Below are 27,927 nucleotides of genomic sequence, written 5' to 3' on the forward strand. Positions count from 1 at the left end.
TGAACATGTATGTTCTGTCACATTATTGAATTGGATGGCTGAAATGTTTTCTGATGATAACAATGACTTCCTCTTGGAGGCAGTTGCAACGTACTGTGCCTATACGCTGATGGATTGAATTTGTATATATCCAGCTTCAAAGCGTACTACACTCGAAAAAAAAGAAATTGTTATTTTTTCCATTTCCATGATGGGCAGTATACATTCCTTCTTGGTTTTTGTTTTTTGCTTACTACTTCAGAATATTCGCTTCCAATTATGCAGTTTGGCAAATTTTGAACTTGGTTCTGTCTCAATCGAACTTGAACTCTGCGTTCTCAAATTGCCTCCCTTCTTGCACGTGTTCCAATCAGGGGAGGATGTAGTAATGCCAGGGCCTTGCTAGCACACATGGCTATGTTAGCATAAGCTTATTAGAATTTAAACGCCATCTTGCCACTTTGCAGCTTTTGCACACAACACTACATGTAACTGTTGTTGTAAGTTAGACTGCTGGATTTTTACGCGCATGAGAACGGCTTGTTTTTAACATCATTAGACTTACACCACAACCTCAGTCTGTACACTGTGTGCAGAAGCCTCCAAGGTCACCATAAGAATGTATGCTGTTATTCAGGTTGCTCGGCCCCTGCTCTAGACATAACATGAACACAGCTGCAGCTAACTGAAATTCTAGCACCTTAAATATTACACTGCATGCATGATTGGGGCACTTGGAGAAAATCCTTTTCCAGAGAGAGATAGAGCTTTGCTGATCCTGATGTGATTCACTTCTGCTGATCTTAGAGGTATGGGGTTCCCCATTCAAGCCTAAGAGACCTTCTATTATTATTATAAAACCTAGTTTCTAGCAGGGGAGGGTGGTTCACAAGGCACTATAGGACCTGTGGTTCACAAGGCACTATAGGACCTGTTTCCACTATCATTATAATATGATTTCTCCCTTTGTGTTTTAAGGAATTGTAACAATGATGATCGTATTATTTTTTCTCATATGCCTGCTTATGTTAGCAAAAATACTGTATCTTAGAGCACGTCGTTAAAATAAACATTTTAAACTTTTCTGTGTCTCTAATTACTCACGTTGTGGACTGGTATGAGAATAAAAACAAAAGAGTGTTCTTGATTCTCACCATTCCTAAGAGTATCCTAAGTCGCATGTTCTGGGTTGTCTAATCATTGGTAACTTCGCTATAGAACGGAGAGCTAATGAGACACTGATGCTAGTCGGTTAGGGGTTCTAGGTACTGAGGTGAGTTTTTTGGTATACCACAATTCACTGAGGTCCTGGGTCTCTGTGCACAGTTCTGTGTAAGAGCAGAATTCTGCAACAAGGAAAGTTCCCGAGCTTGTGGGGATAGACCAAAGTAATACCACCCAGTGTTTCCACACTTCTACTGATAAAAAATGGTACCCCACTCAAGTGTGTGAGTCTATCACTTGTGACAGAAAAGCCCCAAAATACAAAAAGGAAACATTAAGATTTGTCTTTAACCCCTTCCCTGCTCATGACGAGCTCAGCTCGTCATGAGGCACGGTTGAGCTGTGCTTATGACAAGCTGAGCTCGTCATGAAACTATAGTATTCAAATAATGTCAGCACAGGAGGGGAAAAGTCACAGCAGCCAAGGTGTTAAATGTCTATCATTCTAGAATGTGAGTAGCTGTGGTATTTGGGCTCAGGACCTGCCAGCAACCAGGGAAACCTTCTAAATGCAGACATTTCCTAATTCTAAATGCCATGGGAAATCCAGCATTGCGTGAGTTGCAAGGATCCCACTGTGCTTTCTTACCCAGAATATCTTGCAAAAGTCATAAATATGTAGGGGTGGGAGTAACTCATGTAATATGCTGTAGTGTATTAAGGGGAAATAGCAACATATTATTGAAGATTACATGGGGTTACACAAGGAGCACAACCCAGCATTTAACTCTATTATCTTAGCACAAAATGCACCCTTGCATCTAAAATAAGCTGAGGGTGCACTTTACGGTAAGAAAATAGCACTAAATACAACAGAAGATGAACAGCAGGAGCCAGAAACTGCTTTTGCTGTTAAGTATTTTTTCTATTAATAACTCTAAATTGCGCAATCTGGCATTATCGTATATTTTTCTGTAATATTGAGTCGCAAGAATAATGTGAAATTACTCTAATTATCCCAGCATAATATTAAAAAAAATCCAGCCCTATAAATCTGCCTTAAATACCCAAATTCGTCTTACTGCCCATGGTGGAAGGCTTCAGTATTCGGGTCAGGAGCAGCCGACACCCAAGACCCTCCACCTACCTTGGCTGCTCCTGAAAACTAAACATCCAGTGGAATCCAAGGTGCTGTGGATAATAGAGATCCCAAAATGTGTACTTACTCAGAATGCTCTACAAATGTCTAAACTATGCCTAAAATAATTCAGTTTCCTCACAGATTCCATGGATGAGTGCCTGTAAAATTGGACGTGGTTTGAACCACAACCAGGAAATCCTATCAACCCCATAATTTGACAACCAGGGGAGCCAAAAATGGTCTTAGCTAGCGTGCATCCCTCTTCTTTGTGTAGCTGGAATGCCTGATAAATGTTTCCATTTTGGTAAAAACTCAATTAACTCATAATTATGTAAAAAAAAGTTTCAAAACTTGCACTCAAAGTAAAATTCCTTCTTTCCTGCATTTCCAAACTTCTACTGATTAAAATAGTAATCTGCTTTTGTGGGTGGGCCTAACGTCCAAAACTACAGCAGATTTCAAACTTCTAACGTGTGAAGTCAATATCACAGATGTTAGGCCCACCCACACATGTTGGGTAATGTTTTTATGTGGAGACGTGTGGATGAATGCAGGATATTGAGACTTTTGCCATTGGTTGAAAGTGTTTGAGATTTCAGTCATATAACACTTGGAGAAAATTTGACTGACATTTATGATATTTGCTGGGCATTCTGGGTAATAAAACGTACTGAGATACACACAAACCACACCGCAGTGATTTCGTATGGGTCTCCAGTTTTCAGAAAGGTCCAGGGTTGGTAATATTCCCTGGCATCGGTCAAACCAGAGTTCAAAATCTGAAACCATGGCCCTTTGCAACTGAACAGACATTAGAAATTCTTTGGGAACAGTACTGAAGTATGGACCTGCTGTGAGGGGATACAATCACATTCTGTCTCCATGGTGACAGAAATACTTTCTGGGCCTCTTTTTCCCTAGTGGTATGGTGGGATTCCTGTCCCTGTTAGAAAGAGTAGAATGGTGGTTAATGCCCCAATTGGCCAACGAGGTGTGCAGAAAGTCTAGGAACCAGGTAGTTGGAGGCTGTCTCATGCCGGCATTACAAGCCAACTCACCATCCAATACATCGATTTTTTCCCCAGGTGGTCTAGGGTGATAACTGCCTCCAAGAGTGTCAGACTGGGACGTTACCCCCTGTTTGTTCACCCTGGGGAGAAGTAAGTCCACCAGATGACTTGGCATAAATGTTAGAAACAAAATGGCATGCTCTATTGTGATCCTGGGGTGCACAACACATCCCTGGGACGAGTAAATCTTTCTGAACACTCACCCCACTTTAGGAAGACTGAAAGACTGTGTTTAGCCTAGAGCCGGAGAACCACCCTGCTCCATGCCTATTTTTCCCAACAGCATTTCCCTGATGTCTGGGGGGCATTTAACTTCCTGGTGATAAACTGGGGGAGCCCATCCCCCAGTGACTCCCCCCAGGTGGGCTGAAATACTGTCTTGATCTACAGGGGCAGTGGAGCAGCCCAATGCCAGGACAGGATGGACACCCTACCTGTTCCTTTTTTATATGTTTTCCATCTCTGGAGTAAAGAGGGCTTAAGAGACAGAAAGACTGCTTGTGGATCAGTGGTTTGGGTAGTCCAGTGCTAGGATAGGTCTGCCCCCACCAAGTTCAGTTAAAAACAAAATCCGGATTTCTAGTAGGCTTTCTCCTTCCCCATTGAGGAAAGATTGGGGTGAACCCCCCATTCTACCATAGCTGGGGGGAGAAATTATGGTATTCTGTAGAAGATCTTGGTGGAAGGGTGAAATTGGCCATGCACGGGGGGACACTAACTCCTTTTACAGAAATCCATGGTATCTAGTGGGTGGAATTTTGCTTGAGGTTCCCCCCACCGCCCGTGATGGTTCTTCAGTAAGGGATCCACTATAGGAGTACCATTTTAAAAAGGGGAAGCATACATATGAAGCACTGTAATTCAGTATCAGCATCTATTCAGCACTAACATATCACATTTTCAGTGGCCTAACTGGTCCATGTACACGTCAATATTCCTATCCTTTTTTTAAATTATGGTTAATACCTGTCGTAGTCCATTGGGGCAAAAAAGCAAAGTCAACAACAGAATGCTCTGATCTGATAAATGAAACCTCAGGACAAGGGATACTATATATAGCATACATGAATAGACCGGGCAGTCTAATCTGCACACTGAAATTTGCATCAAATGGCGGTAACAAGTGTATTGTATAATCTAAACTTATTCTTAGTGTATACTGTTTGGTAATTTAATTTGATTTGTTCCTATTACAGAACAGTCTATCTGTGTGTTTAGTAATTGCTCGGTAGGAAGGGTACCACTGTTTCAGTCCAGACAGGGACTCGTGCAACAATCGTCACGAGCAGTAAAGGTATCACCAATTAGTGAACCCAGGCAGCTGCATACATAGCAACATGAAACACTTTAATGAAGTTATGGGCCTAGTGCCTAATTTGTGCAGGAGGCTGCAGACGATGGACACTGGCACTTTTTCGAGGGACCAAGTGTAATGTTTCATGAACAGACCTTGACCTCGAGCAATAGAGAGAAAGGCAGAAAATAAGAAAGAAGGAGGATGAAATAGATAGTGTAACAAAGGGACAAAGTAGGTATGAAAATGAACATGCAAGAATAAGATAAGAAAGCGGAAGTGTAGGATGGAGGACAAAAGATGCATGGGGTGAAATCAAGCCTAGACAGCCTTGGTAGTTGGCAACCTCAGCAGCCAGGAGCATTGCAGAAGGCTCCTGAGGAAAACATTGTCGCCCTTCACGTTTTTTTCTTTTAACAAAGCACTTGTGAATCTCTAAAAACACAATACTGTTCTGAGGACATTTGGGCTACATACATTTTAAAAATCAGCAATTCAACTAATTTACTTTAATCTCTCGTCTAGCTCCTGGATCTTCTCCTTTAGTTCCTGGTTCTCCTGGAGTACAGCATGGACTGTTAGTTCTGCTCGGCTCTTGGACGTTGCAAGTATGCCCGATTCCTCTTCTGTCTCGTGGACCCTGCCTCTGAGGGAGCTGATGAGAGAGGCCTGCCTGGCATTGTTTTCTTTATAGCTCTCCACTTCACTTTTTAATTCTTGAATCGAGACGTCGCGAGACGACAGCCTTGATCGGAGATCAAGCAGCTGTAAATAAAGGTAAAACAGCAATTTACATGATGGTTAACCAGACGTAGAGACCATTCATTTACAGGTGGAAGAGGTGGCAACTTTAGGGTGACTGCATATCATTAGCTGTGACCGAATGTTCCGGATATACCTTGATCTAAATGTATAGTTAAAGAATGGATCTAGAACCCAAGTCAACATTACATACTGCTTTCTTAAGGTGTAGGAATGATGTCAAATTCATCTTTTTAACCAGGTTAAAATTCTAAGAACTCTTTATTTTAATCCTTTACCATTAGCAATATACCTGGCATACCCTATGTTTACAAGGAACTTTGATGTTTACTGTTAAGTCTAAGCTTCATGTATTTTTATAGAAAATGTAACACCATAAAAATATACCAAAAAATCTTAAGGGGCAGATTTACAAGAAATTAACGCTGCGCGGTGCTGCATGTCATTTTGCTGCGCCGCAGTGCGTTAGTTTTGAAGCATAGGGATGGCACATATTCACAACAATATGTAGCATCTCTGTGCTACCCCTGCGCTGGTGCACAAACTGCTGCCATGCGCCGTGCGAACACCATTGCACCATGGTGCAGGGATGCCTGCATCGTGGGGAGATTGTTTTTGAGCAGGAAGGGGCACCTTCCTGCACAAAAACAATAATTTGAGGTGATTTCCTCTTCCAATGTGTACTATAGAATGATGCACGCGTTGAAAGAGGAAAAAAACGAGGATAAATGAGGACATTTTTCCTTGTTCCATGTTGCTACGCCACCCCTAGGGTGGCGTAGCATTCTCACGCATTTCCAGATTTCTGATTCTTCATCAATCTAGAAATGCATCAGTGGACATGGGTATTGTGTGGGAACACCCACAGCAACAAACATGTCATGCCCCTAACACGCAAAGTGTTGCACAGGTAAAGTTACGCAGGTTGGCTTTACGTGTGCTTATAAATATCACTCAGTAGGTTGCATCGCTGGTGCATCATGCAACATGGCACACCGGCGGCGCAAGGGTCTTGTTAATCTGCCCCTAAATGACTTTTTGCAACTGTTGCGGTCATAAGGCTGAAAGGATGGTTCAATACAACAATACAACTGCTGGTTTATTTTAATCAATTCTTACCTCAGATTGTGAAGACTCATACTTCACATGCAGTGCAGCAAGCTCGCTGCGAGCACTTTCTGCTAAATGTCGATAGTGATTCATCTGTTCTCGTGTGATGGGTACTTCTGAAAGGTAATCCTAGGAATGAAAAACGTTCAAGTGACTCTTTAAACATGTTTACCAAGCTTTATTCAGCTTCACGTTCCCGAAATGCCACTCTCCAACATATCATGTAGCACAGATATCTCATATGACGTTTGATTTCATGACTAAAGCCACTTCCTATTTACCCATGTATTTGCATTGCGCATGTTTTTTAATACAAATTATGTATGTGAACCATCTTCCCAAATTCTCTGTGGCATTCCAGGAATAGGCAAATCTGTGGATTGTGTGTTTCGCAATTTTTTTTCTAATCTCTTCTCACCTTCTTTTGGCATATATGTTCTTTTTTTTTAAGTTTTCCTAATATGATTGAGAACATTAGACATTGTCTGCATTGTGTGCCCTAATTAGGCTGAGGATCGCAGTGATACCCAGACCAGTGAAAGACCCTATTTTATGTGTATCATACCTTCCAATATCATTTTGCAACGTCGATGCCGAGCTGATTACAGGAATTTTAGGTGACCACCTAAACCAATAAATGCAGGGCCTGTAGACCCCGACCATGTTGGGATCATCCTGGATGGAGCAGGGCTGCAGCGATATCACTAAGCTCCTCCTCCACCTCATAAACAAAACTGTTCGCACACACATCCAGACCGTACTCATGTCTAGTGATGCAGAGAAGGCCTTCAACAGAGAACACTGGCCATTTCTTCAACATGTTTTGGATAGTGTAGCTCTTTGGAAGGGCATCTTGAAATGGGTCTGGAGCAGCTATGCTGACCCAACGGCCCAAGTGAGGGTTACTGGCTTAACCTCTTGACCTTTCGCGATAACCGGAGGCCCTGGCCAAGGATGCCCCCTGTCTCTTCTCCTTTTTGCGCTACACATGGAACCACTGGCAGAGAGGATGCAGGCAAGCACACTGAAAAAAAGGCACTACCTTTGGTGGGCAAGAACACAAAGTAGCACTTTAGGCTGATGATGGCATAGTATCCCTGATCTAGCCGCACAACTCAATCACAGCCCTCCTGAGTGAGCTGGACACATTCAGAGAGATCTCAGGCTTCAAAGTACCTTTAAAAAAACATGCCCTTAACTTAACCATACCACAGAACAACAAGTGTCAACTAGCATGCCTCTTTCACTCACCATGGGAGAGTGCACGGGTTACGTACATAGGATTTTCATTACTCCCCTGCCGTCGCAAGAAGGCAGAATGTAATAACACTGACTTCATCATCACTGCACAAAGGGATATGCAATGCCGGAATGATGGAAGCCTCTCCTGGGTAGGAAAGATCACAGCGAACTATAGCAATTTATGGAAACATCCATCTGGGATGGCAAGAAACCCCTCATGGCCAGAAAGTGGGCCTAGCTGTCCATTGAAAAAAGAAGCCTAGGGATTCCCCAACTTAATCACTACTACCTAGCTGCCCAATTCAGGTACATGGTGGAATGGAACAGGCCACTCTCGGAAAAGCATTAATATTTAATTGACAAGCAGGGATGCATGCCTGGAAAATCCCCAAGCCCTCTAAAAACATCACCCCTCAGGGATATACTTCCCCCGGCCATACAGGCAAGGATGGAAGTCTGAGATAGAACCTTGATTGCACAGGGCCTACCTACACTTATCTCCCTTTTCACTCCTATTATAGGCAACGCTGCATTTCCACCTGCTCCCTCGGACTCAGAGGTCCATGCTTGGCAAACATCTAACTGCAAATGAATTGATGACTCTTTTGATCAAATAGGTACTGAAGACTTCCCGCAAATCCAAATTAATTGCAGCATAATGCAGCATAACCACCAGTGAACACTGGCGGTACACAGCCATCAAACATTGGGCCACTCAGCCACTGATTTACCCACGGGCTTGTAGACAACTCACAAAATTTGAAAAATGGCTGATCACCAAGAAAGACAATAGACGCATACTTTCTGACATATAAAACTTCTTCAACAAACCCAAGAACTCTAGCAAATATCAAGCCCAGAGACAATGGAAATATGAAATGCACCGTAACTTAATGCCCAAAGAAGGGTCTCATAACTCTGCCGCAGAGCGGAGTTTAACGCACACTGTTTCATGACACATAGTAGTGCTGAGACTCTAAGGCCAGCCAGTAACGCACACCCTAAAACCTGCCAACAGTGTCCATCGAGGCTCACCATACCCCTTGGATTCAGTAAAGATCACACCTGGTGTCAACGAGTGAACACACCAGGGCGAGCAGATATGATTCGATTAAAGGAAACAAATTACTGCTGGCTTTATGGATAAAGGAGGCATGGCGGAAATAAGTGGCCTTGGCATAGCACGTGCTGGGCGTAAGGGGCAGGTGTCTTTTGGGCCTTTGCGAAACAGAATTAATCGCAGAGACCTGCAGTTTTAATGAGAGCATCTCCTCCTGGGAATGAGGGGGAGGAGCCAAGAGGAAGTGAGGAGGTGTCGAGACTCATGGTTTCCCAGCGGCTGCAGGAGTTTGTCGGGCTTGCAGCAGGCAATAGCAGCTGGTGGTGGTCACCTGGGATGTGCAGCCATGGCATCAGTGAAGGTGGCAGTGCAGGTCCGACCCACAGAACAGTGAGCGCCTACCATATGCGCCTGTTCGCATACCGCACCTGCTCACAATCCCCATCTAGTGTGCATGATCAATAGCAATGTGACGTGCCTGTTCATGTGTCCCTGCATGTTGTTCTTGCGTACCCCTGTGGTGTGCCTATTGCCTGGCTGTGCAGTGTGCACTGCACTGCAACCACATAGATTGGAGCCCAGCCTGGGCCCAGCTGCCTTTCCTTTAAGAGGCTGTCTGCTGTCAGCATGTGTGCCTTGCAGACTGCATGAAGGAAGGAGGCGGAAGGAAACCATTCAGCCCGATGGGTGTAGCTTCCAGGAAGGAAGTCATAGAAGGCTCCCACTGGCAGCTGCCTTGCCCTCTAGAAGCTCGGGTCTCAAAGGAGGCAAATACTGCGACGTGGGTGCCACTCATACTCTGACTGCATGCCTTGGCATGAGATGTCCTTTGCATGGCTCGGAAATCGACTAGTGTATCTTACCTCACACACGCAGAGAGTGAGTTATAACTAAAGCAGAGTACTCTGCCTGCACGCGGAAGACCGCGGAGTCGCGCAGAGTTTTTCAGTAACTTTGTGAAACTCCACAAACTCCGCCCACCCCTAATTACTGGTACTACACTCCAGCTAAACTAGTAAAATGGAAACCCAGCAGCACGAACACTTGCAGGTGAAACTCTGGCGAAGCAGGCACACTCACACACACCTACTTTAGGGATACCTTAAACCAGTTGATGTCGGCATGGCTTGAGGGTGGGGGGGCGGGGTTGCGTGAGATGGGGGAAGGGCAAGTGGTCTGAGGGTAGGGGGCTGTGCAGGGAGAGGGGGTTTAAATAATAATTTAAAATTAATGAAACTTACCTTTGCCGGGTCCCGTGTTTTCACTGCTCGGTCTGCTCCTGCATTCCTGCCTCTGCAGGAACAAGAAGCAGGCAGCCTCCCTCTCCTCCCCTAAGCCAGTCACAATGCTGCAATGGCAGCGTTGTGATTGGTTGGGACGTCGACCACATAGGCGTCAATGGGGAGGCCATGTTCTCCATGTAGGCTGCATGCAGCCTACATGGAGAAAAGGGAGAGTGCACATGACTGGTTTGGTCAGCCCCAGCGGGACAACCAAGCAGTCAGGGCTTGCAGCATTGAGTGAGCCACTCCTCCTCTGCCCTCAAGCAAACCTGCCCACCCGCCCCCCCACCAAACCCTTCTGCTTTCTCGCAGTGCAAGAAGCAGAAACATAAAATTATATTTATGATACCATTTTGTTTCTGCTTCTTGCACTGCGCGAAAGTATTGGGGCGACGCTCCTCCGCCAACAAGGAGGAGCCACTCCTCCCTTAAACAAACAGACATTGAAAGGAGGTGTTAAAAGACATTAATTTCACTTTCGCTACAGCTATACCCCACTTCCCTAGCTATGTGCAATGGGGATCCCGTACCCGCTGACCTACCCACTCAACTCAGACAGAGGAAAGGCAGGGACAATGACTCTCTGAGCAGCCAACCAAGTCATCACATCCAGGTGGGGCACGGACGTCACTTTTGTCCATTCAGAATGACTACACACACTGTGGAATATTGTTTCAATGGAGAAACTCATGGCCTTCATAGAACACCCACTTCCCAGTTTTGATAACATTTTTGTACTCGGACAGGGAGTAGGTGAGGATTCAAGAACATCACTATACAGATCCTGACTGAGTGGTTAGATCAATCCCATTGACCAATACCGAGACTTTGAACACTTAGTGAAAGACCAAGTTTTAACGGATGGACCAATTCCCACCTCCCCTTCATCCAAATACAAGGAACCTTCCTGTCCCCCACAACCTCCTCCCTCTTCCCCCAACCTTTACCTTACTCTTCACTGTGCACCTCAACAGTCATTGGATGTAGATGACAGCTTATGTGACTCAAAATTATTTTAAAAAGATTTGAACCATAATTAGACTGGGAGAAATTTAAATGACACTGGCAAAATTCACAGAACTTTGAGTTTCATTTGTTAAGCTGCATTCCCAAAAATACACTATTATGCCATACCTGTAAGAAGCTGGCTCTGTATATGCTACACCAAAATGAAGCTTTGTTGAACAAATCTGGTGGCAGAAGGAGTCCTTCTCCAAAGGGGACATTGAGCTAAAAAAGGCTGAGCACCCCTATTATCCAAGCCCGCTGCATCTACACAATCAGACAGAGGGAATCTTAAAATGCGCTAAAGGCCCGGACGAGCCCAGAACCACAAATGTCAATGGCCAAACAGTAAGGAAAATTACCATTATACAGCATGATATACTTCTACTACAAGAAACATGGCAGATGAATAATTCATCAATAGTAGGCTACAAAGAATATATTAAACCAGCCACAAGAGATACAAAATATGGAAGGGCAATAGGCGGCCTCTTGATGTTTATCTCGATAGATATTTTACAGAAAGTCTCTGTCATAGATCTCGACTCCTCTTGGATGCAATGCATCAAACTTGACACTTCGTCCTCCAGCCAGCTAATCTTAAACATTTACATCCACCCCGCTGTCAAGCATAAGGAGCCAAGAATTGAGCTACTGACTGCCGCACTAGAAACATTAAAACTTATGCACCCACAAACTAACATAATATTGTCCGGGGACTTCAATATGAACCTACTAAAAGGTAGGGAAAAAAACAGATCAGGCAAGATAACGCAACACAAGCAGAAACGACACACAGGGCAAGAGATGCACGGCTTGTCTCAATGATCTTTTTGCTGTGCACGCTTAATGGACAAGGTCTGTCGGATAGCCCCACAGTATTCACCAAAGTGACAAACAAAACAGGTACAATAATCGATTATACTCTGACGGTTCCAGACCTCCCTCTTATCCCAGATTTCCAAATAAAGGAAAGAGCGGAAGTGACCACCATCCCCAAACTTTTCCACTGACCACAACACTAATAAGGTCTGGACCAGCCAAGGCCATGTCATTATCAACCCAGTCTTATAATATGAAACGCCTCATCTGGAATAAGAGACAAAATTATGGGGACATGCCTTACATTATTGGCATTACCAGTAGCAGACCCACTGCGCATAAAGGCCTGGGAGTCGTTCATCAATGACCTCAATAAAAAAATTCCAAACAGGGTAATGGTCATAAAGCCCTTAGACCAGCTGGGGCAGCATGGTACACAAACGATCTAAAGACAAAAAAAAACATCTGAATAAACATTTAAGATTACTGCGAACCCGGGGCCCAGAATCTTCACAGCAGACCCCTATGTCAATAGCAAAAATAAAAAAAGACCATAAAAAAGATATCAAGGTGGCCAAGCCAGCGTATACTTCTCCACGCCAGTAAGCAAAGAAAGTCCAAACTTTTCGGGGAACACATCAACCTCTTAATTAAATGGCAAAAACCAACACTACAACTCAGATATAATGAAGGACACATGGACAACCCACATCGAAGCTCCATATAATGCTATCTCACTCTAAGGCGATTCAAACACCTTTAAATCTGCAAAACTGACGGGGATAGACGCCAGGGTGACAACATCTCATATGGTCCAAAAACCGACTGCTATAGATAAAATACACACCAAAATGTTACACAACAAATGAAAATTTCACCCTACTACAGGAATAATCAAGAAGAGGATAATTCCCAACCAAAAGCCTGGGAGACAACTAGGTTAGAACTATAGGAGTTCTTCCCGCAGATTACACAAGAGCAGGCACTGAAGACCATAAAAAACTTGAGAACAGAAAGAGCACCAGGGCCAAATCCTGCAAGTCCTGCAGGTCCTGTAGGTCCTGCAAGTCCTACAGGACCTGGACGAGGAAAGACAGGAGTATAGAGGAAAATTGGATGCAAGGTGTAGAGCGCAATGGAACGCTAGAAATATGCAACATTTTGAGTATGGAGAGAAAGCAGGAGCTTTACTGGCATCGAAAGCTAGAGTTGACCGTACCAGGAACGACATTAAAGAACTGATCGTAAATGGTAACGGAGAGACATCAAGTAGAAATGAGGATAAGCAAACCTGTCTTCTTTCGCTTTTTTCGGACCTCCATAAAGAGGATTTGGCATCCCCGAGTTCCATTTGCTCATGGCTGAGTAATAAATTGCTGCCCTCCTTGTCAGAGGAGAGTAGGAACAGTCTAGATGCCCCTTTTACCTTGGAGGAAATCACAGAGCAGATTAAAAAATCTAAGAATAAATAAGCTGCCGGCTCGGATTCACTTCCAAGTGAAGTATATAAGCATCTTGCAGAAGAGCTGTCTCCCGTACTAGGTACTATTTTTAATTCAGTTTATTGCCCTGCTGGTAGAGTAACCAACTCATGGAAGGAGGCAACAATCGTTCTGATTTTAAAGCCAGGCAAGGATCCTTTAAGGGCAGATTCATATCGTCCAATCTCCCTGCAAAATGCCGATTATAAGATCTTTATGGGCATATTGGCGGGGAGATTGGCAAAACTGGTTCCCAAGCTGATACATACAGATCAGAAGGGTTTCGTGGCTGGAAGACACATCCAGGAGCAGACACATCTGTTAATAGGCAATATAGATCTAGCCATTCAGAGATCTGATCCCTTGGCCGCAGTTGCTTTAGACGCGGCCAAGGCGTTCGACAGAGTTTGCTGGGTGTACCTTTGGGAGGGTTTGGAGGTAATGGGATTTGGTCCCATTTTCATCCAAACTGTACGAAATTTCTACCAAGGAGCTTCTGCGCGGATTCTCCTAAACGGTCTATTGACATTGAGTATTAACATCAAGTGAGGAACCAGGCAGGGGTTTCTGATCTCCCCTCTTTTATTCAACATTTATATAGAACCCTTGGCGCAAGCTATAAGGTTAAATGAATCAATCTGCCCCTATGGGTCTGAACATTATGGCTCTAAATAAGCTCTCTTTGCAGACGACCTGATATTATATACGAGCGACCCAGAGGTGGCGATTTCTCGGGTTGAGGAGTTATTGGTCGAATTTGGGTCTATGTCAGGCTATGCAGTCAATAGATTGAAAACAGAGGTAATGTGTTGGAACTTGGAGCAGTGGATGGGAACAGTTAGCACAGAGTTTAGATATCTGGGGATTTATATTGTGAAAGACCTGGGAAAAAAACCCAGAATAATCTAAACAGAGTGACCAAAGAAATAGATTGTCTTTTTAGTAGATGGAGAAATCTCCCCTTAACCATTTACGGGAAAATCAATCTGGTAAAGATGGTCATTCTTCCTAAGCTTTCCTATCTATTTACCACTATACCCCTAACCTTCTCGGAAAAGAGCATCAGTAAGGTACAGAGCAAGATTGGGAGATTTGTGTGGGGGGACAATGGGGTCCGACTGGCTTGGAAAAAACTTAGACGTAGACTCATTAAAGGTGGAGTGGCCCTTCCTGACATCGGCCTATATGTAGTCGCATTTCAGTTTAAAAGCATCCGGATGCTACTTGTGAAACCCGATGAGTCAGCTTGGAGTAAGTTGCTGGGAGAGTTGGTGAGAGCTGAAGGAGGAGAAGGAGGCAAGGCTTTCTGTACAAGTTTGGGTCCCCAAGATTCTTTAAGCGGGTACGCCTGAAGGTTCTGAGGGCAGCTCTGGAGTTGTGGCACAGGGCGAGACTCAGTTGGCTATTACTCGAACCTCGCCCCAGTCTGGGAAACACCCGGAACTCCAGAGTGCCTGAGAGACAGTCTGGCGTTGCCTATAAAGAGGGCAGGTATCAACACCTGGATCGAGTTGGCGGATTCCGAGGGAGTGCACCCCTGGGAATATTTGAGAGCAAAGATAGGCACAGGACTATCTAGATTTAAATATTTACAGTTAGTGTCCTGGTATGATATGGAAAAGGAGGAAGTAAGAGGAAATGGGGTGATTGAGAGGCTGTGTCAATCTGCTCTCCCAATAAAGAAGGAATTCTCGATATGGTATCACCACCTACTAGAAGCTGAAGACCTAAAGATTCCTCCTTTAGAGGTGGTGTGGAATCGAACCCCCTTAGAATCCTCAATAGAGTCCCTTTTCGAGCCATCATTAAAGACACTATATAAGTATATGAAACCTGCTTGCCTGAAAAAGAATAATTTCTTTGTCATTAACAGACTCTATTATACTCCTGCAAGGATAGCAAAGTTCGCTCCAGCACCCCCTCCTAAATGCCCAAGATGCCACACACTTCTAGCTAATGACCTTCATGTCTTTTTTGAGTGTTCATAATTGGAATCCTTCTGGGAAGAGGTGGGCAACTCACTTCGGGACATTTTTAAAACCAGGATTGAAGTTAATCTCCCCTTAGTCTTATTCGGAGATGATGGTCTCTTTTGTCAGATAGCTTCACATTGGCACAGAGGTCTTTTATTATATATGATTATGTTGGCGCAGGGAGAGATTTGTAAGAAATGGAAAGATCCTCTCCCACCAAAAAGGGAGGACTGGCTTAAAGCCTTGTTTGCTATGGCCCGTCTAGAATATGAAGACGTAGAGAATAAGTCATTAAACATCTGGCATCCTTTTATGAGCTAGGGGCGCAACTTACAATTAATCTAGCTGGTCCTATGATTACACCAAGTCCCGTACAAAAGGGATGGGTCGGGCGACCCAAACATGTGCGGTAAGCCGAGAGGCCCTCAATTCGTGAAAACGGCTTCATAAGACCGCAGAAGCTTAAAGGGTGAGATGAGGACCAAAAATAAAATTAAAAAACTACGAGACTTGTGTAATGAGTGGAAAGAAGTTTCAGTTGTATTCACCTACCAAAGTATTTACTTAAACGTGATGTGTATTCAGTTTCCAAATTGGATCTTCTGCACTGGTAAAGTGTAGCTTCTGCATAGTTACAAGTATGTGTGGCAAAAACCAGTTGTGCAGATAAGGAGGCACTTCTTATCAATGTTATTTTTATTTTGCCAACTGCTTTTTTATGCGTTGGAGGTAAACTGTGACCTGCTTAATGTCAGCACTGTTCTGCACCATATATTTTCTCAGCTTCCATTTGAATTTCAATAAATACAATTTTGGATGTCAAATTAAAATATCACGAACAGATTTTACCATCAACAAATTCAATGGCAGCAAACAAAGCTGTTTTCTGCTTCGACCAATACCCCTGATATATTCTCATTCTGATCTCCGCAACACTAATCTTGTGCATGGATGGCAGCAGTCCAACAAACAGGGTGTTTATTGGTTTTTTAAAAAAAATATTTTTATTAGCAGGGTAGATAAGAACAAATACAATGTTTCCGACATAGTTATAAGCTCTGCATTTTGGTATGCACACATACCCACAGTATCTAGTTCAATAATTAGACATTTTCTTTTTATATATCCCAATTATTTCCATACTAAACTCCCCCCACCCCTACCCTCCCTCCCTCGGCACTCAAATTTAATCACATTCGATATTTATGGTAAATGGCTCTACCTAGCACGGCTGATTCTCAGTTCTTGACTCATCACAGACCTTTCGGGGTCTATATACAGTATGGTGTGCGTAAGGTCTCCATTCTTTGCACCTAGATCTGTTCTCTCCCATCGGAGTGTAAGTCAGCGCCAACTATAGGGGAAGCTTCACACATTCCGAGCATAACCCCCTGCATCCTAACCGGCGGTAGATGATGAGTCAGATGCAGTGTCCCCATCCGCCTCAAAAGCCCCAAGTGTAGCATTCCAATCCAGGGACGTTAGGGTCTTCCTGAGTCCCCTACGCTCTTCGCGCTGCAATGTCTCACCCTCTGCCTTTCCCCAACACACCACCTCTGCCCTCCACACCTCTGGGTCTGGCGGCCTAGCGGACTTCCAGCGCATTGTTATTGTGCGTTTCGCAAGTAGCAGAGCTAGATCAGTAAATCGTGTAGCTACGCTTTTTTTACGCTCCACAGGCCCCAACCCTAAAATGGCATATTCTATAGTGGCGTATGGCTTGGAAGGAGCCAATTTAAGAGGAGCCTCATGGACCGTCTTCCAGTAGTACCCTAGTTTCGGGCAGTCCCATATCATATGTATTAGTCGCGCGTCGTCCGCACCGCATCAGGGGCAATTATCAGCTGTGTTAGGGAACATTGCGTGTAAGCGGTGGGGTGTTAGGTACGCCCTATGCAGGACCATAAGTTGGAGGAATTTAAATTTCGGGTTCCCTGACACTTTCTTTGGGAATTTGAGGATTCGCTCCCATTCCTTATCCCTGACCGGTCTCCCTATATCTCCTTCCCATTTGACTCTTAGAGGCTGTAACGAGGTCGCCCTCCCCGCTCTTATACCATTCGTTATCCATTTTGTCAGGTGGCTGCCGTTCCCATGAGGTACTGCATTGTTAACAGCTGGTTCGTAAGTGTCTCCTCCCTGTTTGGTGCCCATGTCTTTGCTATGTACCGACGCACCCCGGCGTGTAAGAGAAACATTCCTCCCGGGGTATGATGCGTGTCACAAAAGTCCTCAAAAGACATTACTTGGCCTTCTGCAAATAGATCCCCCACTTGGGTCACTCCCGCTTCGTGCCATGTAGTGAGTGTTTGGTTCGACAGCGGTCCCGTCCCCAGTGGGATTCCTAGTAGTGGTATCGTCGGGGCATAGGAGGACACAGGGGACGTGTATTTCACCGCCTTCCTCCAGTAGTTAATCGCGAGTCGAAGCAGTGGAGGCGTCGACCCAGGAACCTCCGACCGAGGTAGTAACAGTGTGTGGACGTTCCCCTTTGACCAGTCCGCCTCTGACATGCCAATTTCCTGCAAGTTGCATCCTGCCAGCCAGTAGGCCAACGACTGCAGTTGGCAAGCATAGTTGTATGCCTGGAAGTCTGGGACCCCCATACCGCCCGTTGCAGTGGCAAGCTGCAGTTTAGACAGGCTGATACGTCTCCGTCCCGTTCCCCACACTAGTTCCGTTAGAATTGTATTCAACATCTTGAACATTGTAGCAGGGACCATGAATGGCAGGCTCGTAAAGTAGTAAATTAGGCGGGGTAGTACTTCCATCTTGGAGATGGCCACTCTGCCCGCCACCGACAATGGCAATGCGGTCCAGAATTGTACCTGCGATTTCAGCGCTGCGGTCGCCCTTCCCAGGTTTCCATCAATCATATCCTTCGCCCCTCTATATACCTGAATCCCCAGGTATCGGAAGGTTGTCTCCGCCACCTGAAAAGTGTGTGGTGCAAAGGACAGCGGGGTAGGCGCACCAGTGGCGTTGAAGCAGAACCCATAAGACTTAGGCTCGCTAATGGTAAAGCCTGACAATGCTCGGAAGTCCTCAAAAATTTCAGGGATGGGATCTAGTTCACCTCTCAGATCCCGCAAGTATAGAATGATATTGTCTGCATATGCCGACACCACATGGACTGTTTCGGCTCTCTTTATGCCCCGGTGGTGCGCAAATTTCCGAAGTTTACAGAGCAATGGCTCAAGTGCCAGAATAAACAAGAGCGGGTACAGCGGGCATCCCTGTCTGGTTCCCTTCGCTATGTCCAGTTGTGCCGAGATGCACCTGTTCGTGCGTACCCGGGCTGTCGGTTGGGTATGCAACAACTTGACCCAGGCAACATACTCGGGCAGTATCCCAAACTTCGCAAACGTCGCAAACATGAAGTCCCATCCGAGGGAGTCAAATGCCTGCTTCAGGTCCAGGGAAATACAACCCTCCGTTCCCTCGTGTGCCTGGTCGCATAGCATGAGTTGGCTGAGCCGTCGCAGGTTCATAGCCGTACTCCTGCCAGGCACGAAACCGCACTGGTCGGGGTGTATTAGTTGTGGGATGTATTGAGCCAGTCTCGTCGTAAGGATCTTACTCAGTATTTTACAATCCGTATTTAGTAAGGACAGGGGCCTGTAGTTGGCTAAGTGCATTCCGTCTCTGCCCGGTTTCAGGAGTGAGACTATCAGCGCCTGTAGGAACGACCGTGGCAGTTTCTGGGTTTGTAGTGCTTTTTGGTACACTACATGGAGGCGTGGGGCAAGTAGGTCGATATAGGCCCCGTAGAACTCGGCTGGGAGGCCGTCTGTCCCAGGGGTTCTATTCCGTGGGAGCCCGCGTATGGCCTGCCGAACCTCCGCAACCGTGATAGGGCGTGTCAGGTCCTCCCCATGATGGTCCTCAAGTCGCGGCAAGTCCAGCCCCGTCATAAACTCCTCAGACGCCGTTTCCGAGAGTTGTCGGTGTGGGCCATACAGCGTCTCATAGTAGTTCCTAAAGGCAGTGTTAATGTCTATTTGTGTCGTGGCTGGGGACCCCCCTTGGTCAGTAACCTCTAGTATGGGCATGGGTGCTGCGAAATCTCGTATTATACGGGCCAGTAAGGGCCCCGATCTTTCTGTTAGTGCGTGTTGCCTGCATGTGTATTCCCTATAGTCCAGCACACGCAGTTCCTCTAGGAGTCAGGCGTGACGTATGTGCGCCTCCTGTAACGGCGTGAAGGGTAAGTTCGTACCTGCAGCTTCACTTTCCAACATGGCCAGGCGGCCCTCCACCTCCCGGAGACTTTCCATTACATTACGTCTCATGCCCACCCGTGTGCCCATTGCCTCCCCTCTGATCGACACCTTAAAGGTGTCCCATTCTACTTGCCGGGAGCTAGCAGTATCTGTGTTTATGCTGAAGTAAGTTGTAATGGCATCTGCAAGTGATGTCTTAAAGACAGTGTCTTCCAGCAATTCCGTGGTGAGGCGCCATGTCGGTATAGGTGTCGGGACCCTACCCCACTGCAGTGGGACTTCCACTGGGTTATGGTCAGAGAGGGTCTTACCCATATGTTCCGCTCTGATAACCGCTTCCAGCAATGGTTTGGCACAAAAAACTCGGTCTATTCTAGTGTGTAGTCTATGGGGCGGGGAGTAGAAAGTGTATTCTGTTTAACAAGTGTTTGCAACGCCATGTGTCAGCTAAATCCCATCCCTCTGCCCATTGCGCGAGTGCGTCCGCCTGTCTCCTACTTTCAGTGGCTTGTAGAGGTGGGTGTGACCTGTCTACTGATATATCCAATACTGCATTAAAATCCCCGCCTATAATCCACTGGTGTCAGAGCCACCTCCATCCACTCTGCTGCCTCCTCAGGGGTATCAAAGAAATGTGACTTGTTTTCGTATATTATTTTGAGGCAGGCAGGGAACAGTAGGGCATACTTCAAGTTTCTATCCCGCAGTTTGCGCTTCACTCCTAGGAATGTCGACCTGGCTCGCTGCACTGCCGGAGTGAAGTCTGGATATACTGAGATGGTCTTATCCTCATACCTTAGCGGTGCTTTTTCTCTCGCCACTCTCAGCACTGAGTCTCTGTCCTTGTAGTGTAGAAGGCGTGCTATCAATGGTCGCGGTGGCGCACCCGGCCTTGCTGGCATTCTGTGCGCCCTTTCCACAATGTACAACGGGGTTAGGTCTTGCGGACCGACAATCTTCTTCAGCCAGTCCTCGACGAACTGCGTGGGCTTCCTCCCTTCGCTTCGCTCCGGAATTCCCAAAATTCTCACGTTATTGCGGCGGGGCCGCCCTTCCGCGTCGTCCATCTTGTCCCAGAGCAATTTGATCTGTTTCTCCATGTTCTCAATTTTTGTGGAGTGGTCTGTCTGCTGCGGTATCAGGTCGTCGAGCGCGAGCTTATGTTCCGAGACCTTTTCGGCAAACTTGTTGTGGTCTGCCATGAGGAGCGACAAGCCAGTGGCCATATTATCCATACGTAGCTCCAGTGCCTCCCTTGAGGCCTTTATTTCGGCCAATATGAGGTCCAGCTTAGCGTTCTGCGTGCACTTTCCCGTCGGTGATATGATTTCCATGTTGGAGGAGGCCAGCGGGTCTTCTGATCCAGTGGACTGAATGTCCGCATTTGTGCCCTGGTCTTGCACTTTGGCCCTGTGTTTCCCCATGGCTCTCGTCTGCAGGGTGGCGGTGGCAGAATCCCACTTGCTCACTTGATGCCTAGGCGGGAATTGCGTGTCTTCGGTTACCGTTCGCTCTGTAGTCGCAGCCTCTCCCACTAGTACACTTATCTGCGTGGGGGCATATGCCCCTCAAGTCCAGGGGCACGTCTAGTTCAGCTGCCAGGTCCCGCTAGTGTTACAGTCCAGCATTCACTGAGTGTGCCGCAGCTCTCTCCGTTGGGGCTCGGCGCGTCAAACGGTCGGTGGGTTGGGTGGCCGCTAAGCACAGCACTCCAGGGATTCGTATTGTGTGCAGGCAGGGGTTGTTGCTCCACTTTTCGCCTCTGGTGCTATCTCTCGGGAAGGGCATCTCAACATTTATTTCGGAGGCATGTGGTGGATCCTTTCTGCTGTGGTGTACTCTGTGTGACACTACGACGGTGCGTTGTTTCCCCAATGCGTTCACCTATGCCCCGGCCTCGGACTCTGCTTTGGGCGCTGGGAATCCGCTTCAGTCCCAGTAGCGCAATGACGGCTTGTGCATTAGTCACAAAATGGCGCCTCCTGCCTCGGTTCGGCTGTGGAAGCGAGCACCCCCTCCGACTCGGCCCCGGGGCTCAATCAGGTTCTGCACGTACCTTGCGGCATTTGGTGGAGCACTCAGGTCAGTCCTCGGAGTCACCGCAATTCACACAAGATGTCTGCACTGCCGTGACCCCTTAGGTGGTGGCGGTCCGGGTGCCACGCCTGTTCGCCTCCAGTGAGTCTCCGGCACCGGCCCAAGGGACACGTCCGCACCGCCCTGCTCGTGTACAGATTGTGCAAGTATGCACTGTGCCGACGCTGTCACTCCGGTCACTTCGGCTTGTCAGGGCAGTGCTCCGCTCCGCCGGTTCACTCTCGCCGTAGCGCCGGCCGCCCTCTTCTAGCCCGGCTCACCTTCCAACTTTAGGCCGCGGCTCGTCACGGGAACCTAGGCCTCGCCAGTGCCATCCGTCGCTCTCGGTCCCAGATGGTTTGCGGGACTCATGGCTGGTCGTCGCTAGTTCGCCACTTTCACTGAGTCTTTAGGGGGCTCAAGTGGGCGTATGGGGGATTCTGGGTATCAGGATAATTAGCAAGTATTCCGGGCAAAGGACGGAGCTAGTCACAACGCGTCCACCATGCTCGGCTCGTGGCCACGCCCCCCACAGGGTGTTTATTGTTTTGCAGATAATACTATGGGCACTTATTTTATATGAAGCGTGAAGCCAGTTACCATGCAGTACAATGTGTATGTTGGGTGAATTTATGGGCATAGCAATGTGAGGCTTGCAAAATCATTGCAATCATACATTTTTACATTTTTTGTTGCATTCCATCATTAATTTTAGTTTGTTAGGTTTCTACTCATCCTTGAGTTTGGGTGATCTTAAATCACTTTGGATTAAAATTAACAATCGAAAACAATTGAGCTATAAAATAATTCACTAACCTTCTGGGCTTCATTTCTGATCTTCTTTCTACAAATAAAACAACACATTTTAAATATGTGACAAGTGAGTTGGCTTTGATAGACAGGATATATTGCAGGTAGACCCTTTCAAGAAGAATATGTAAATTACAGCAGCTGGAAAATCTATCAGCGTTCCACAGCCAGAGTTATTCATAGCTAATCCTAGAAACATTTAAAGACTTGTTTTTGTTTGTGGGCATAGATGTTTCTATTTATTTTTCGTGGCCATACTTTGTGTTCAGTTTGTCCAGGTCTGAGTCTCAGGGAGCTAAAGGAACAGAACGTTTTATAAAATATATTCGATGTTCATAACTGCCCTATTTGTCAACACTTACAAATAAGAAGAAACAAAGCAAACACAATAATGAACCTGTAACTTGCAAAGGAGCAGTGTCTTTGTGTTAAGAAATGTGTCTGCTGATTATTGAGAAGTAGCTTACCAGCAGGGTTTAGGGTTAGTGGCATTTGAACCTAACATGTAGCTAGCAACCTGGGTGCAGTAGAAGCCCTGGGTCACTAGCTTTTAGAGAGGGAAGGGCCAACCTCGGTGATGAAAGGGGAGAGCCTAGTGTAACTATCAGCAACAGGTCTATGTTCTATCGAAATGTGTGGCTGTCGTGTCATGGTGTGTCCACCTCCTTGTTTCACTAACCAGGTCTGTCTCTGACTACTCTTATATTCAAGTATCATATATAGGGCTACCTCGGTGTAACCGCCACTGATCTGCCAATTATTTTCTGTACCTCATGATGCTACTTGCAGAACTTCTCTCATCAACTTCGCCATACATTTAAATACAAATCAACGTCTCCACTGTCATTTTTTTCTCCATTAATCATGGGTTGGTGTGTCTCCCCTCCATCTCACCAAGCTTGTCCATTCATGATATGGCCACTGATCCTCTCCTGGTGATGTCTATCAGCCCATCACTAACTCTTGGTCTCAGTGGCATAATGCAAAATGATGCCCTCCCTCCGTGTATGTGAAGAGGGTCTCTTAGCCTCATAGATATTCATTGGCCTTGGGATTGTATGGGAGCCCTCGTGAATTTGTGGTTTCGGGTGCCGCAGGGGCTGCTGGAGATTGTGTTATGCCCCTACTCGGTCTTTCATGTACTTTTCACTGTCCACTTGCGTTCCCTATACGCTTTTGCTCTTGTCTGTCCTCTTTGCCTTGCTCCTTCATGTTACACAGGCTTGTGGTTTCACCTCCCTTCTGCCCGTTACCCCATTTATCACAAGTTTGCGCTCTCTCTGCCACTCCATTCCTTCAGATGCTAAGCCATGGCACTAACCATGTCTCTCCCTTCACCACAGGGTCTCTGTCTCTCTTACTCTTTTCATCTTATCATAGTATAGGTGTCTCAACTCTCCCACTCACCCTGTTCTTATTAATTGCACTTAAGACAGTCCTGGATAATTTCAGGATTTAGTCCTATATGTGTGGATGTCAATTTACCAAACACTAGGAACGACAAATGTGACACACTCATATGTTTAACACACATTGAGTAACTGAAATATTTCTTTCGTTCCAGAAAGTATAAGCCTGTCCCACAATAAAAGACAAAGACAACTTGAGCCTATCTTGTCATGTTCTTAACACATTACAGCGCCAAGTAGGCAACCAATCCTACTGACTCACCCACGGTTATCAACAAGCAAGATTTAAAGTTCGAGTTACTTGAAGAATACCTGGAGAATGCCATTTTAGCTTTAATGAATATATATATATATATATATATATATATATATATATATATATATATATATATATATATATATATATATATATATATATATATATATATATATATATATATATATATATATATATATATATATATATATATATATATATATATATTTATTTATTTATTTAATCTAAAGGAGACCTGTGTTATTGTTGTTTTAAGTGCTTAAATGCATGGGAGTCAAGTAGGGAAGGATAGCTCTTTGATATTGCTTTTGTTCTTAGTGTTTTGGTAAACTAACATCCTCACATATAGGACCAAAACCTGAAATTATCCAGGAATGTCCACAGAGGAGGGATGGCTCATTTCCCTGGTCACGCTTCTGGGGAGACACACAGGCTCTGCACAGGCCTCAAATAATCATAATAATGTTACCACAAATGCAGGTCTAGTTACTTGAGTAACCTACCCAACCTAGCTGTTCTAAAATGGGTAACTGGTGAAGGGGTGGTGGAAACCTCACTCAGGCAACAGCCACAATCCAGAACCAGAAAAAACACTAAATCAACCTGCGATTAACCATCAGGTAGCCTGGCACAAAAGCACTCAGGCTTAACCTAGAAGCAATGTGTAAAGTATTTATGCAGCACTGAAACAGCAATAAAGTGAAAATAGAGTACAAGAAAAATCCAAAACTAATTGAGAATAATAGAGTCATTTTTAATATATCACATGATATCAGAATGACAAAAATCCAATCAGTAGAACCGGAGACATTGAATTGTAAATGGTTTAATGAAAATACACCAAGAAGAAGAAAGAGCAATTCGCTGTTATCTGCCGCTTTTTAAGGTTATCTGGCCTCGCTCGACCATGGGAAAGTCACAAGCTCAGACCGACTGCGATGTAACATGAACCGTATACAGGAACCAGGTTAGCGCACTGAAATGTTACCTTTCTTAGTTTGACCCAAAGAGTTCCAGTCATGTTAGAGGAAGAACATTTCATTACAAAGAGCAGGTTGAGCGTTCCAGATTATCATTGTTGAAGCGCAAAGAGTCCGTTGTAGCTGGAGTTTCATGTTGGCGGGCGCTGTGTGTTGTCGTTGCCTCTAGCGTGAAGTGCAGGTCTCTTGTTACCAGTTGTTGCAGAGGGTCACTATCGTCACGAAGAGCAGGTCTCACCAGAGCTTCGAATTGGTGTTTGTCGCAGGTTGCAGTTACTTGCCACAAACTGGCCTGTTCGAGGTCGCTAGGAGCCCAAACTTCAGAATTGTCTCCTGTTACTTCAGGATGAGCTCTCACGGATGCCAACCAAGGGTCCAGGACCCGAGGAGCACATCATGGGGATCAGAGCTCACTCGAGCAAAGGCCAGCAGCAGGGCTCAGGCAGGACCAGGCAGGTCCACTTGCAGCCAGTCAGCTGAGCAGATGTAAGAAGGAGCCAACTGATCAATGGAGTAACTCTGGATAGCCTGTGATCAAGGAAGTAGGTCCAGTAGGTCAGGTCTTCTGGCAGCAGGGTAGGGCTTCTTCTCAATCTTCTAAGGGACTAGGAATGTTCTGATGATTGGGTCTGAAGGTCCTCTTTTCATACCAGGTAGCACCTTTGTGTGGGGGAATTCCCTGACCCATCACCAAAACTGTTCCTCCTCTTCTGATGATTCTGGCTTCAAACTGTCTAGGGTGACATGTGCAAGGGAATGCTTGTTGTCAGGTTCCTTTGTCTGAGCAGTGGGAAAGTCCCTTTGAAATGTAATCAGAGCGTGGTTCAGCCACGCCCAAGCCATCCTTCCAGGAAGACCCTCTCCCACTACACCCAGGTCCCATTGTTCACTGTCTCAGCTCAATACACATCCTTATTGGAAAACCATTGACAGACCAAGGCCTCAGAAACTTTGAGAAGGAAAATGCCAACTTGCTAAAATGGGCATATCCAAATTTAAAATCTAATATCCGATTTTATCAATAAAAAAGGATTGTAAATAACAAGTAATTTTAATGTAAACATAATTTCTCTATCTGCTCCCAATCTGACTTTAGCAATTATTAAATGTAATAAGTTAACTCAGTGTTAGCCAATGGGAGAGACAGGCCTTAAAACAGTGAAAAAATACTTTTGGAGTTTTTCACTGTCGGAACATGTCCAACTTAAACACATGTCCTACTTTTTAAACACCATGCACCCTGCTCTATGAGCATTTAGGACCTACCTTAGGGGTGACTTATAAGTATTAAAAAGGAAGATTTAGGTCTGGCAGGCAGTTCATTTTGCCAGTTCGAAATGACATAACTGCACTGCAGGCAAGATGGTGGAAGCTCGTTAGAGCAGCTCTGATGGCCTGCCTCCATGCTACTTTTATCCTCCATACTGGTGTTCATCTGTGATACAGAGAGTTCCACCCATCGGACCCTACTCTGCTGTCTGAGCCCACGTGCTGGGGACTTTGGCCACCTTCACACACGGCAGGTGCAACAGCAGGCAAGCTCTGCTTGACTAGCTGAAAAGGGACTCTGCATACTCTGTGCCGCAGGGGCCTGGCACTCCGCAGACAAGAGGGATCCATAGAGAACAGAAATCCTCATTAAGAGGGGAAATGAAGGCCTGACACTGACAGTGGTAAAGTGGATGGGAGCTGGAACCACACCCCACAGGAGAGTGTGGGAGACTGGCCATCAGATATGGCCAGGCAGGCTGCTGAAGAAGGGAGGAAGACTGCGGAGGGGTCCTCTGTGCTGAAGATGCCACTGACAGTCCTGACTATTGACCGTTGGGACCTGAAGACACAGGAGGCCGGAGAATCAGAAGACCCGATCCAGCCATCCACTCAGCGAGCTGAGCAGACCACAGAGAGACTTCCCTGAGGTCACAGATGCCCTCACAGGGTTTACTGTGGACCTGACTCTGACATTAACACTTGGCAGCAGAGTAGAAGGCCTCGAAGGAGTCTGTCACGCATGCACCGACCAGGACCCCCTTCCCTAATTGCACCATCAAATCACAGCCATGAGGGAGTGTGGAAAACCGCCAGCAGACGTCGGAAGGCAGGCTGCTGAGGGGACTCCTAGCCACCGAGGAGGTCGCTGCTGACCCTGGCTGTTGACTTCTGGAAAGTGGAGTCACAGGTGGCTGCGGATCTGGAAGAACCGATCCATCCATCCACTTTGCATGCTGGGCACCCCACAGAGAGACCTGCCCTGAGTCACATGATCCTCAAGAGATTACTGTGAACCTTGCTGTCCTGAACCAAAGGGTTAATAAACAAAAAGAATTGCCAATACTGTGCAATATTTCAGTTTTTTACCAGGGTGATGAACTACCTGTCGCTCATCCCCAAAGACCACTCTTTCAGTCAAAAATATTTACCAAAAATAAATGTGTTTATTTTATTTAAGTTATGTTTTTCTTTTTTCTTTTTAGTGAAGGAATTTTCAGTGCAACACAAAATGTATAATTTGACTTCAATCTAATACATTTAGGAGGATAAAAAAGAGAGGGACTGGTAAGCTAAGAGCTTTGAGAGAAAAAGAAGGCAGAAATGCCAAGAATTAGAAAAAGAAACTGAAACATTTAACACATAACACTCTCAGACAACAAATTGACGACAGACCTCAAGAAATATATTTAGATTAGGGGGAAAGAGGAGACTTTTCCTCTATCAAGAGATAGTTTTATATTAGAGGCCCTATAAGTATCCTGTTTTATGTTTGGC

The 27,927-nt window shown here is 45.7% G+C and overlaps 1 protein-coding gene across 1 annotated transcript in view; it reads right to left on the reverse strand.

The window, feature by feature from the left end:
- CCDC170 (coiled-coil domain containing 170) overlaps positions 1-27,927 on the reverse strand; it is a 252,752-nt gene that overhangs the window by 188,457 nt on the left and 36,368 nt on the right. Inside the window, exons 3-5 of the mRNA XM_086926876.1 lie at positions 22,502-22,529; positions 6,530-6,649; positions 5,157-5,413 (exon numbers count right to left, since the gene is read on the reverse strand). Coding sequence (XP_086783002.1) covers positions 5,157-5,413; positions 6,530-6,649; positions 22,502-22,529 — 405 coding nt within the window. The remainder of the gene's footprint in view (positions 1-5,156; positions 5,414-6,529; positions 6,650-22,501; positions 22,530-27,927) is intronic.

This window comes from Lissotriton vulgaris, chromosome 6 (assembly GCF_964263255.1).
Source record: "Lissotriton vulgaris chromosome 6, aLisVul1.2, whole genome shotgun sequence".
Classification (NCBI taxonomy): domain Eukaryota; kingdom Metazoa; phylum Chordata; class Amphibia; order Caudata; family Salamandridae; genus Lissotriton; species Lissotriton vulgaris.